General features: G+C 36.4%; 1 protein-coding gene across 1 annotated transcript; it reads right to left on the bottom strand.

Moving 5' to 3' along the window:
• On the bottom strand, window positions 1–6,359 carry LOC147390014 (two-component response regulator-like PRR95). The gene is made up of 7 exons (XM_086417994.1): window positions 5,740–6,359; window positions 4,298–4,459; window positions 4,069–4,199; window positions 3,766–3,951; window positions 2,737–3,347; window positions 1,052–1,838; window positions 1–501 (listed from the first exon to the last, which is right to left on the bottom strand). The coding sequence occupies exons 1-7, from the start codon at window positions 5,936–5,938 to the stop codon at window positions 394–396; spliced, it is 2,184 nt and encodes a 727-aa protein (XP_086274120.1). The 5' UTR covers window positions 5,939–6,359; the 3' UTR covers window positions 1–393.
• Window positions 6,360–13,933: the final 7,574 nt, after the last annotated feature.

Genomic DNA, 13,933 nt, shown 5'->3' with positions numbered 1-13,933 from the left:
TGAAGAGTGCAACCTCTATCGATACTCCAACTAGCAGACAGTTTGGTACACAATGTAACAGGCCCAAAACTATTGAATCAGTAAACCTAGGATCACACGTAAATATTAAACAACATAGAAAAACAATTACCGGTCAGCCACCTTTTGTTTTCTATCGAGATCTATGATTATATAATTACATCACTAAATACAGTGGATGCAAGAAAATTGTAGTGAAACCCCAAAATGGTGGTGATGAATGAGCGTCTGGTTTTAATTCACCACATACATTAGAAGTGCGTCAAACAATCTGAGAACTTCTACTTCAGCAGATGTTTGAGAGATATGTTAACTGATGTAGCTGGGAAAATTTCATTCAGTGTATCAGCTATAAATGAATCATGGTAACGAGGTTTAAGTAGTAACAAATGGTTGGAGAGTATAGGCTGGCATTTGACGAACAAACTGCCCTTTCACTCGTGGACGCTGCTCTGCAAGTCTCTTCCTGCTCTGGTAACGAACCTGCATTAGAAAATTCATGGTAAGTGATTAGAGCATAGATTATGAGGTCCAGGCACCAGAACCAGTTATTTCTAACAGTTAGTGTTGAAGGTGGCACATCAAATAATGATGAATAATGACAGTAGTACAGTGGTACTAGTAGGAATATCAGTGAAAAGTTATGGCAGGTGGGCTTGACCCTGACTCTCTTTCACTAATACACTAATTTAGGGGGGAAGCCACGATTGCCTTCTCATTGGTTCTGTCATGATCAGTGTTGTCAAATGCGGTAGTATATTCGCATATGCTAGTCACATTCCCCAAATTACGCTATCTGCCAATACACGATGGCATATTCAATTTTTTTTTCTTGCAGCATATGCCACCGCATACGCGATGTGCGAAATCGCATATGCGAACAGCATGTGGTGGTCGCACAAGGCCGCATATGCTATTTAACAACATTGGTCATGATCCCCAATGCAATCATGAAATAGATGGTGAATGAATGTGTAAGTTTAGTAATAATCATTCATTTAAAAAAATAAAAAATAAAAACAATCAAATATACCTTCTTCTCATAGCATCTATCTTTCCGCTTCAATCGGAACTTCGTCAGAGCCGCTTCTCTTTCGGTTAAGCAATGAAAATCTAGTTGACGACTGATTCCACCAGGAATAAAAAGGCTTTCATCACTACCACTATCCACAGTGGCCTTAACAACAGTGATTGCGGCGTCATTCTCATCACTTCTGTTGCTAACGCTCCCACACTCACTGCTGTTAAGATTACTTACAGCACTATTACATAAACTGCCACCTGCACTCTGAGAAGTGGCGGGTGAAGCATGTCTTGGATTCTCCACAGATTCCAAAATCTGCTCTGGCTGTTCGGTCATGGTTTGGATAGTGGACTTGTTGGCATTTTCTTCATGAAGGCAATAAGCTTGATGATAGTGGAGAGTTTCGGGATTGGATGGATAAGATGACTTTACATGAAAAGATGATCGCTGCTGGCTGGCTGAATCTGAACTCCATAGTGGTGGTGGTGATGGTCGACCTGATTGAGTATAAAATGCAGGTGTGGGTGGTAATACAGCATCATAACCAGACTGTAGACTATCAACCCTTCTGCTTCTAATGGGAACAGGGACAGTAATGACCCCATGTTGAGGGCAAGGAGAGGTCATGCTTTCCAGATAATTATTCAGTGTGAAAACATTGCATGAACGAACTTCAGCAGTATTACTAGGGCCTTGATTTGACAAATGTTTGCCAGAGATGCTTGCACATTCTTTGGTTTCAGTGCAAAAACTGGCTGACGTTGCGAAAGGTGACAGCACTGTCCTGTTATTGTACCTGCAGATAGGAATTTTGAGTTGAGAAGAATCCAGCATAAGCTAACAATGCAAATATTCAATGAAATATAAAACACCGAGTATAGCCCTGGTAAAGTTAATTATTAGTTTACGTAGAGAAACTAAACCTCTTTTATCATTTTATGTATATTTCTCCAGCATTTTGTTAACTCATTACACAGAAGAAGACCATAAAGGATAGAGGGAGAATCTACTGAAAGCCAGTTATGATCACCAAACCATCAATAAATCCCCTCACTCCTTGAGGGGAAGTCCAAGGTTTGGGTCTCAAGGCTTAAAACTCGATCGAATTATAAGGGGTGGTTTAGGCCTAACTCTATCAAGGCTTCATGAGGCATTAAGCCTTGACTCTATAAGCCATACATGGCCTATAAATACAATTGATTTGTTCAGTTCTTTTCCCTCTTAGGATTATTCTATCCTGAAGTTATCCCTAATGAAGTAGACTTATTCCTATCATACAGGCTAGTAAATCAGACGTACCTCATCTAGCATCAGCTAGATGTGTTTCCAGGTAACTAATTTCTATTGTGGAGAAACAAAAATTGATAGAATGTTGAACTCTTAAAAACTTGAGCTTTATGTGAGAACAGCAACGAATCATGACATTGATATCAATCACACACAAAAAAGAAGAAAAAATATATCATTTTCTTGTTGGTTAACCACTTGAGAGACGATACCACAATAGTATACGTTACTGGATTTAAGATATGCTTTAGAAGATTCATACATATATAAAACATACCTATGAGATACAAATTAAAATTGCTTTGCTCCATGGACTAAGCATTGGTACTATCAATTCAGTGCCATTTTAATATCTCGAAGGAATGCTTCACAGTAGAAGAAACTGAAGACAGAAAATACAAACTCACCGTGAAAAGGCTGAGACATTCGAATGGTTCAGGGTATGCCTTTCATCAGCCTGTTGGATATTAAGGTCACTCTGATGGAATCCTTTCAAGGAAAGCTCCAGTAGTGGAGTGGAACTATATCTGTCCAAGGCATCACTTGAATCTGAGTGAATCTTCTCACCATTGAACAAAAGTTTTCCAAAATGAGTGTTGTATGCGTCTGAGTGACTATCAAATGCCCCAATCAAGTCAATGGCTTCTCTAGATGGTTGCAACTGCTCGTTATTGTCATCCATTGTCTCATCATTATGGATATTAGCTTTCTCCTTGTGAGTTTCTAGTGCCACTCCCTCTCCCTGAATCAGTGTTCTCATAGGAGTACATTCTTCTGTAATCAAACCAGTTGAGTTATTTCCTTGGTTGCAGGGTGCCACGTCAGATACAAGAGAACATGCCATATCTTCTGCTTCATTTTCATGCACACGCAATTTCTCATCCAATTTAACACACTCTCTGTACTTCAGTGTTTTCATGTCAGTCATAAGAGAGTCACTCCACTTTGTCTGCAAAAGTCCGTGCCTATTTTGCATGCATTCACTCTCAGAGTCCATGTCCGGCTTTGTACAAGAACTCTGCATACAGAAGGCAAAACATTCAGTCTTTATATAAATTTCATATGAGTTAGCGATAAGTGCCCTTATATGGATCTTGGAAAACAATTAGTTCCTACAGAACAATTGTTTTTTTTTTTTAAATGAGTAGTTCCTACAAAATAATTCCTTCTATATAAATTAAAAATCCCAAAACTTGATAGTCTCAGTTAACGTTGATACAAAAGAAATGCCTAATCAGTTAACATTTCTCATAGTTGTTCTACAAACTAAGTGGAGATAATCTAGAAATGTTTGTTAACAATCAGTCCTTCACTATAAATTTAAAATTTTATCAGAAACACCAGTTAACACAATGACAAGTCTTGTTCCAACGACATTATAGTGACCCAATCATAAGCGGTGAGTTACTATGTCTAGATGATGGAAAAACTATTACCTGTGCGTCGCTTCCTTTCTCACTGCATTCCACATTTCTTTTTTCAGATAGGTAACATTCTTCATGTCTATTCGGGCAAGCCACACAATCACTTGTGTGTTTAGTCAATGAATTGTTCTCAGCAGTAGCTTCAACTTTTTGTTGCACAGGGTTCCCATCTTGGTGATCGTGTCCACCATCACTCGACTGATAGGACAACACAAATCAAAATTCAGTTCTGATACAAAGTAGCCATGAGAACAAGAAACAGGACAGAATCTATTAAAGATAAGAATGATATTTCACAGGAAGGAGAGAGCATACAGAATTTCTTCTCCAAACATGTTGCCACAAATTCCTAAGCTCATTCTTCCTAACGGGCTTAACAAGAAAGTCAGCAGCACCTTTCAACATGCTTTTGAAAACCACGCTAACTGAATCTTGTGAGGAAATCACTGCATGAATCACAAGTGATATGTAGCTAGTTTAGAAAAAGAAATTTTACAAAAGATAATCCAAAATTCTAAAATGACTTCCATTCATTATATCATACTTATAACAGGAACGTTTTTGCAGATCTCATGCTCCATTATCATGGAAAGAAGAGAGAATCCAGATATTGATGGCAATTCCACTTCTGTCAAGACCAGGTCTATGTTATGGGATCTTCCTTTCAGTATCTCCCATGCCTTCAAGCCATCAGAAACTGCTGCAACTGTTCAAACAAACACAATGGATGTGTTTCAGTTCAGAGATTACAAGACAAACCTTCAAAAAATATCTGAAGGAGAACATTTGAAGGTTCGATATTTATCAACAAAATGCGAATATAAAACGAAAAACAAATAACAAAACATAGAAAAAATTCTAAATTAATGGAAACATGCAGATTGGAGCTTTGGAGGTAGGCAAAACAATAGTCTCATAGATGAATGTGTAATCAGCACATGTAACAAACAAGATTTGATCAGAATCACAGTTTCTAAATTCAGCAAGCAACATCAAGATCTCGTTACAGCTCTCCCGTGGGAACTCTCAAGTGGAAAATTAGGTAATAACCTCAGGTTGTAAATTGATCAACAACAAAGTAGTGATGTGTGGTGTCATGTCCTGCTTTACTAATTGAAGAAATGATAAAGATCCACCCAAAAGAATTTTAAAGAAAATTAGAATAATGTATGGAAAACAGGAAATTTTATGAAAAACATTTGAATTCATATCCCTTCTATAAAAAAGGTGTCCTAGCTGGTGCCTCAACCTTGTCCGCTATTTCATTGACATGTCGATAGTACTTTGAGCAATGGATCCAAAAATAACAACAATAACTAACTGAATATATACTAAAGTATGAGACCGTAGGACTCGTATCCAAAGACTCAGTCATAGCATCAATTACAACATGACGCCAAATAGGCCAAGTTGAAGCCATGTTTGTTGGAAGCCTATGACTAAGGTTGATCTGTAATTTACATAAGCAGCTGGTGTTGGTACCTCTTGAAACAGAGCCAACTCAATCGAGTCACACGAGATGGGGCAGAAAAACTCTAACATGTGGCACTAAATCTAAAAAATAAACTGCTAAAGAGCTATTTCCTCCCGTGAAATCAAAGTAATTCCTTCCCCTGGTGCAAAACATTGATGAATCGCTGACGAAAAACCATTAATTATTGCAAGAAGATCAAGTTCTAATCCACTGCAAAAAGAGTATCAATTAAAAGCTTTTCAAACCAGATCTGAGCAGAAACTTACCTAAAAACATACCAAACTCCTCGAGATAACCCCTAAACTAATCAAATTCAGTAAACTGAAATCTATCTCCTCCACAGAGACAAATCTGATTTCCTAAAACACTCGAAAAGTCCACTAGAAATCCAAAGATCTAATTCCTAAATCACAAGACTCGAATCATCGCAAAACAAACAAACATAAAAATCAGCAAAAATAAACGGTGAAAACAAGAAGCAAAAAAAAAAAAAAAAAAGTAAGCAATCTAACCTCTATAACCGCATTTTCGGAGAAGCGCGCCTACGATCATCCGTGTTGAATCGTCGGATTCAACCAACAAAACTCTAAGAAACATCAAACTCTCCAATTTGATCAAACTCCCAGTCTTTCTCTCCAAATCCTCTTCCTCCTCCTGCAACACGACCACCTCCTCCATCACTTCTTCGCTACACCCTAAAATTTCCCCCATAGCTATCGAAGAACTGATATCTTCTTTCCGCTATAAATATCTGCTAAGTTTAGCGAAGAAAACGCGTTAGATTGATAGATCCAAAGCAAAGATGGTTACCACTCTACTCGAATCAAATGGTGACCTCTTCTTCTTCTCTTCAAAAAGATGATCATAGACCGATCAGTTTTCTTTTTCTATTGGAGGAAGCTAGCTGGCTTTGTAGCCGCGAAGTTAAAGCAAAATATCTCTCTCTAATCTCTCTCTCCATCTCTCTCTCTCTCTCTCTGTCTGTGTGTGTGGCCCGTATTTGCCATGTCAATCCTTCCCCACCACATAAACTACTAAATCAAACGGCAGGCCACCATTGGCTCTGCTCACTCATGTTAACGTGTCCCACTCTGGATCTCTAATTTTGATATTTTCGTTGAATTCAGATTCGCACCTGATGCTCAGTTATTATGAACCACAAATTAGATAGGATATTTCTTTCAAAAGATTGATGCCACCTTCCCGCCAAACACGTGCCCTTTCAGATCGTCACACGCAAGATTGATATGGGAAGAATTTCTTGGATTCCCAAACGTTTAACAGATCTCTAGAAAACTTGAACATCTCTCTCTCTCAGAGCCATTGTTTTTCTTCCACTCATCTGTACGTTTGACCCTACGCATTAAACTGGGGTTTGAGGTTGAAAAAAATATCTTGGAGCAAACTAGCAAGTTGGCTAAAGTTGGCAGGATATTTTTCTTGTGTGTTGTGCATCTGCGACTTTTTCACCACCTAAAAATATCGGGGTCTTGTTGTGAACGTGGCAATTGGTTTGTGGTTTCAAATTAAGGGGAAATGATTTAACAGTCCCTCGTGTTAATTTTTCGTTCAATTTAATCCTTGACTTTTGCAGTTTATTAAAATAATTCATTTAATAAATTTTTCTTTTCAAAACAGTCCTTAAACCTTATTTTAGACATTTCTCACTATTGAAATATCGATATTGCCCTAATCATTCAAATTCATCATTTTCGTCCAAAAAAATTGGATTTCCAACATCTCAATCGATTTTTAAAGATTCCATTCTGATGAAAATAATTTTATAAGGAAAAAAGAAGTCATTTCAAGGATTTTTTTCAATTGTTTTATTTTTTTTTTGAAAAAAAAATCGATAAAGAATGATTCTTTTTTATTGAAATCATCTATAGAAGTCATTATGTCAAGTTTTAAGTCGATTTGTCCATCAATTTTAATTAAGAAAAGTTTTATAAAAAAAATGAAATCAGTTGGATTTTACAACATCGAGGTTAACAGTTTTTGAAAAAATTATTAACGCATTCACCAATTTTTTTTAAATTATTGTTAACCTCACCAATAATTTTAAAAATAAAAAAAATTTGTCGACCTTAATAATAATTAAAAATTAGTGACCTCAACAATAAAAATTTTGAACTCAAAAATAAAAATGATCGACCTATATGCTATAAAATCCACCCATTTTTTTTTTGTATTTTTTTGAAAATTTTCAACTAAAATACATGGAAAGATCAGCTTAAAACTTAACGTAATAACTTGTGTAGATGATTTCAAACCAAAAGAGACATCCTTGATCGATTTTCATCTAAAAGAAAAGTAAAATAATTGAAAAAACTTTAGTTTTTACATACATCTTGAAAAAAAAAATCCTTGAAAATGGATTCTTCTTCCTTTTCAAATCTTTTTCATTGGAATGAAATCTCCAAAACTCGATCAGAATGCCGGAAATCCAATTTTTTTAACGAAAATGATGAATTTGAATGGTTAGGGCAATTTCAACGCTTCAATCGTGAGAAATGTATAAAGTGGGATTCAGGACTGTGTTTGAAAGATGTATTTACTTAATGCACTATTTTGACAACCCATAATAGTCAATGACTAAATTGAAAGAAAAGTTATTAAGTAATTTTCCCTTAAATTAAAGATAAAAATTTGGTGTTCCAATCTTCTCCTTTACAAAGAGAGCTACTATTGGCACCTCCAACTTTTACTTATTACAACCCAATTAAAAATAAAGAAAATGGATTTTTCCCAAAACATGTGCAACTTATGTCAAAATTCTGATTTCGATACATTATTCATTTTTATTCCCAAAACATGTTTTTTCAGTGAATTCTTCACTTTTATAATCAACAAATTGGCTGATAAATTACTAGTGAAATTGATGATAGGACAAAATCACTAATACTTTATCAATGACTTCGTTGATAACAATAGTGAGAAATTCACAAATTCGTAGATTATAAAAGTGATTGACTCTCTCGAAAAACATGTTTTGGGAATTAAAATGATCAGTATGTCGAACTCGAAATTTCGTCAACACATGAAATTAGAGATTCACCCTAAAGAAAATAAGTACATGGTTGAAGATAAGTAAAAGTTATGGTGTCTGTAGACACGTGATTTCGTCATTACGATGACCACATCTACAATGGTTTGGAGTCGCCACCATTCATATTATAAGTGGGTGTGAATGGTCACCCGATGTGCATTTTTTGAAAAAGTGACATTTTTGATGTTTTAGTGACTCTCGATGGATAGGAACTAATCAAACAATGAGATTCGAGATAAGTGGTTCGATTGGAGAAAAGGGAAGGTGTTAGGCACCATTTTCTCCCCACTAAAGAGTGGTAACCTCAACTCAACTCGGTCATTTTTTATTTAAAAAGGTGTGAAAGACAACGTGCCACGTGGGTGCATTTGTACCCTAGATAGGGGTTCATTTTTGGCTTGATCATAGGGTCATTCCATTGATGGAAATGACCCTTATAGACCTTTAGCCTTGGGGTCCATTCATTCTAAAAAATAAAATGAAGGGGATAGGGGTGATAGAAGAGGGAGGAGGAAAGGGTGTAGAAGAGAGATGGGGGATTGCCTTGAACCCACTTTGTATCTTCTTTCTTCTTTTCTTCTTCTTTTTTGAGTCTTCTTGAGTCATTAGTATTTTAAGCAAATACAACTCTTTTTTTGTTGAAGGAGTAGAGAAGAGATGATGAGAGAGATGAGTGTAGTACGTGATTTTTTTTTATGAGACTTGGGGAGGATTAGTGTGAGGGAATTGATGAGATTTTTCTTAGCGAGAGGGGTGATAGTTGTTAGTAGAGAGAGAGTTGAGGAGAAATTTTGTAGTGAAAGTTTTGGGGGCCATTTTTGGGAAGAGGAGGAGGGTATTTATAGATGTTGAGGAGTTATTTTAGGGATATAATGGGGTAAAGTGAAGAAAAATGATAGAATGATTATGAGTTTGAGAGAGAAGTGGGTGTAATTTAGAGGAGATTGGAGGGTATTTAGGTAAGGGGGGTTAAATGGGTGAGTTTTGACCCAAATGGTTTGGATCCTACCCAACCCATTTGGGTGGAGTGTTTGGTGAGGTGAGTTTAAGATGGTGGTTGTGATTAAATGGTATTTGATTTAAGAGAATGGAGGATTTAAAGAGGTGGTTGATGATATTTTGGGAGGGTGAGGGAGATGATGCCATGTGTCAAAGTGGGTGGAAATGAAGGGTTGAGATAGGTTGATGGGAGAGGTTGAGTGTTTGACTTGAGAGGATGGTGTAGGTTTAGGTTGTAGATGTGGGTTTTGTAGGGAATGATGAGGGTAGATTAGGGGAGGTATAGGTTAGGGGTGTGGGTAGATGTGTTTGATTTGAGAAAAAAGGTGATGGGTTGATGTGTGGGTAGATGGGATTTAAAGCAAATTAATGGGGTAGGTAGTTGGGTGAGGGAAATGAGATGGGATGATGACATTTGTCATCTTTGATTATCAAGATGGTGATTGGTTGATGTGGGTAGTGGTTGATGGGTTATGGTTGTGGGTTGGATATGGATTTGGGCTTAGGGACTTTGGAGTGTTTTGGGCTTGGGTTATGAAATGGTTTTGGATTTTAGGAATTGGTTGGAGGTTATTTTAGAATGAATTTTGAGGGTGTAGGTTGGTTTTAGATTTTAGGTGATATGGGATTGATTTTAGGTTAGGGGTAAGGTGAGAAATTGATTTAGGAAAGTGTTGAGGGCTTGTGGGCCTTAGGTGGGTTTAGATTTTTTTGGATTCGGAGATGGAGCGGTGGAAGGTATAGGAGGTGGTAGGCATCTCAAGTCTCGTTTTTTTAGTTTTATTTATTTTTTTGAGATTTTTGAAATCATTGGTTTGATCGAGATGCCACGTGTTGGCAAATCGGGCCTTTTAGGCCCGTTGGAGAATTTCATCGAACATTCGGGTATTCTTAGATACAAAGGCGGAGCGGTGATGGTTTAGACAAAATAGAGGATAGGTCAAACCCTTTGGTGGGTCCTTTAGATCATTGAGAGGTCTCAGGGGCCTCGGTTTAATTAAAACATCACTTTTTAGTGATTTGGGCTTTTAAAGCCCGTTGGCCAATTTTGTCGAAAAATTGATGTTTTGAGTGGAGCGGGGTAGATGGGAGCATGTCAAATCTTTTTGGTGGACCTATTAACCCATTGAGAGGTGTTAGAGGCTTCGGTTTGGTCAAAATGTCACTTTTCAATGACTTGAGCCCTTAAAGCCCGTTGGCCCATTTATTTGGAAAATCGATATTTTTGGGCCCTTTCGAGTAGCAGCCCGTTCAAATTGGGGTGTCTACAGTGCCAATAGAAAGTCTACTATTATTTTGCTTGATTTTTATTTTTTGAGTTTAATATTTTATATGAGCCTAATCATAATTGTAAAAATCTATTGAAATTGTTTAGAGTGTTATAATATTTTCTAATGTTGAGATAATAATTTGAACAATTTTTCTGTAATGTTTGAATGATGTATTTTAATATTTAATTGGGGTGACAAATAATTTAAGAAATTGGGAGTGTAATGAGTAAAAGTTGGGATGCCAATAGAAGCTCTTTTTTATAAAACAAGAAACACGTTCTTATTAGTTGCGTATATAAGAATTTGAGTTAAGATGACTATAAAAAAATCAAATTGAAATTAAATGAAAAGATAATCTTTCATTTAACTCGAAGGGATTGAGCTCGTGGCAAGCTGCTTTGATAAGCTCCTCAGGAAGGTTAGGTCAAGAGTTTGAAATCCCACAAAGCAAAGAATTCCTTGGGACCACCCTCCAGGGTTCAATTAACCCTTGACTCAACCAGTTGCATGTAAGACTTTTCGAAGTGGTGGCGCGTGTGTGTGTGACCATGAGATTAGTCTTACTTGACGGGTGCGTCTACCCATGACAAGCTAAAAATAAAGAAATACTCTTGCATTTACCCAAATCAAGGAAAAATCAAAACATAACTCAAATGAGCCATGGTCATATCCATTGAAGCTTTCACTTGAGTGCTTCGTATCTACGGCCATCTTCTCCTAATCTTTTAATTCGCTAATGATTTTCTAACATGAAAATTTTCACTTAGTCTGTACTCAACTTACGCAGCAAGAGCATAAAACTTAATATTAGGTAGTTTTCCTTCTTTCACGTCACCTAATTCATGTTTAGACATGCATGGGCCTAATTTGACGGAGTCTCTCACTCATTACCTTGTCTCTCTCCTTATAAGCTCTTAGGCCTTTGCCAATTATTTTTAGTTAGACTCCTAAATTTATCATTGCTTAACATTTACTAATACGAAGCGATAACTGAAAACAAGACGAGTAAATAAATAATAAAAATTGAGATGACATTGTTATCCAATTTAGAATTTAACAAAGCTATGTATATGGTTTAAAAAAAAAAAGAAAAAAAAATCTTGAATCACCCTTGAGAAGAAAATTAATGAGAGACGATGGTCTCAAAACAATTCAACCCATCCAACTCTGGCGCAAATCTTGGCGTCCTCTTTTGCATAGGCTTTCCGAATTTGGGCGCCGCCGGTGGTGACGAATTCTTCTGCGTCATGTCGCCCTCAATTGCAGTTAAAGGCCCCTTCGCCTCTACCATCTTATTTTCTTCTTTAATTGGAGTCAGATTATTATAAACGACGGCTCTCTGCCCAAAATATTCAGCACATACAGCATCAAATGAACTGAAAATCGACATCATAATTGGAATGATTGATTCCTTTTTCTGATGATCGATGAACCTTTTTCAATTTCAAACTCTTTCAATTCACAAGTAAAACAAGTCTACAGATATAGCCAAGGAAAACAAAGGGCAGATAAGATAAGCAACAACTGCTAGAAATGATTGATCTGATTGAGAATCGATAATTGAGAGAAACACGTACGATGTGAGAAATTATAAGAGAGCAGTTTAGCCTTTTTATAAGAGAGAGAGAGAGAGATATATATATAATATGGGATTGGGGAGTCAATTGTGCAATGTGGAATGGAAAGAGAGTTTCTTCTACGAAAGAAAGAAATGGGGACGACCGAACCGACGCATCTGGCCAAGTCTAGAAAGATGGAGCTGTAACTTAAGCGTACACCAAAGTTGAAGGCTGAAGCGGTCCGTCCACGTGGTTTATTTGTCTGGACATTTTATGACTTCCTCATAATCCAAACTCTGCCAACCGTTAAAACAGATGGAGGAGACTTCAAAAGCAATTTAAAAAGAAAAATGCTCTTAATAGTCCCATATGATACGTATGCGTACAGGTAATCTATCCACGTTTATTTTTATTATTTTTATATAAAAAAAATAACTTTATATTTGATATATACATGAATTCGGTCGGTCTGATGATGTGCGAGAAAGAAAATGTGCAACCACAAGCTTTTGAGGACTCCAGCACCACATCATACACAGCACGTGTCCCTTCCCTGATATGATGTCTTATTAATTTTAGGTTGGCCCAATACCAATCAACCAACCCAACCCCACCAACAAACAAACCAAAATAAATAAATTATACGAATCTTCGTCTTATTTTTCAAGAATGCAAATGTGCAATGAATATGGTCACGACTCACGAGTCTATTTGCATATTTTTTCAATTGGTATTGGCTCTTACGAGATTGGCGGATCTAAAACAAAAACAAAAAAAATCCCACATAGCATTTTCAAGGGGGTCGACATCAAGATTTTTGCATCCTATGGATTAAAGTTTTTTATTTTCTTTTTTTTTTGAGTGGCGGTTCCAAAGATCCAATTATACATATCAGGTTAGTGAATGCAAGTTTTAATTTAAACTTATTAGGTCATGATAACCAATTTAGCAAGTTTGCTCTTTTGTTTTGAAGGACTTTTCTTTCCCCAAACAAGATTTGGGGTTAGCCATCAAACATATAATTGAGATAAAGAAGAAAAATTACAAATATTTATAGACTACTGTTTGTTTTATGACCATCAATCTAAATTTTCTTGGAATTTTTAGATTTTTTAAAAATATTATTCCATCTCAATTCCTTTGAATAACATAAAATTTTTACTAAACATAATATAAAGGATTGTTTCCTCTCACATCATGAATATAACTTACCATCAATTAACGTGATTGCCTTGAACTAGACCAAATAAAATCAATGTTTTCCCCCTTTTGGAGCCGATGTATCTAAGCCTATTAAAATAGGCTACATGCAGTCCCCTATTTTGGGTTTTTTTTTTGTCTAAATAGTTAGATTTTAGAGGGCTTTTCTTTTAAGACTTCGTCTTTAGATGGGATCTCGTTTGTAGTGAGATATACTAGTACCTTCTTAGTAGACATCTTGTCCTCTTTATCAACAAAATTTTTACTTATTAAAAAGGAAAAAAAAGATAAATCCCTGAAGGTTCAAGACCTCCACATCCGGAGGCATAGTTTTGGCCATCTCACCAACCCTTAGGGATTGGTTCATAGAGACCTTCATGACAACACACAAATAACATAAATGGGTAACATCCCTCATCTCTCCACTTTTTCGTATTAAATGGAAGTTTGTCTACTTAAGAGAGGAGGGAGCCATTAGTATACTTGTTTGTAAATTAGTTTTATGGGCCCTACAATACAAACAAGTTCCAACTTAAATCCAAAAAATGTGCTTTTCTTGGATATTGCTTAAAATCCAAGGGCTACAGACGTTTGGATTTTTCTTAGGGTGTTGTGTATGTTTCAAGGC

This window comes from Akebia trifoliata, chromosome 12 (assembly GCF_017979445.1).
Source record: "Akebia trifoliata isolate Shusen 1 chromosome 12, ASM1797944v1, whole genome shotgun sequence".
NCBI classification, from domain to species: Eukaryota; Viridiplantae; Streptophyta; class Magnoliopsida; order Ranunculales; family Lardizabalaceae; genus Akebia; species Akebia trifoliata.
The sequence above is the reverse complement of the archived record's forward strand: the minus strand, read 5'-3'. Positions and strand labels throughout refer to the sequence as shown.

Bases quoted from the DNA above. Each gene is read 5' to 3' on its own strand.
- LOC147390014 (XM_086417994.1), bottom strand. From the start codon at position 5,938: ATGGGGGAAATTTTAGGGTGTAGCGAAGAAGTGATGGAGGAGGTGGTC. The intron at 4,200-4,297 runs GTATGATATAAT...TGATTCATGCAG, and splicing joins CAAAAACGTTCCTGTTATAA to TGATTTCCTCACAAGATTCA. The intron at 502-1,051 runs GTATATTTGATT...TTTCTAATGCAG, and splicing joins ATAGATGCTATGAGAAGAAG to GTTCGTTACCAGAGCAGGAA.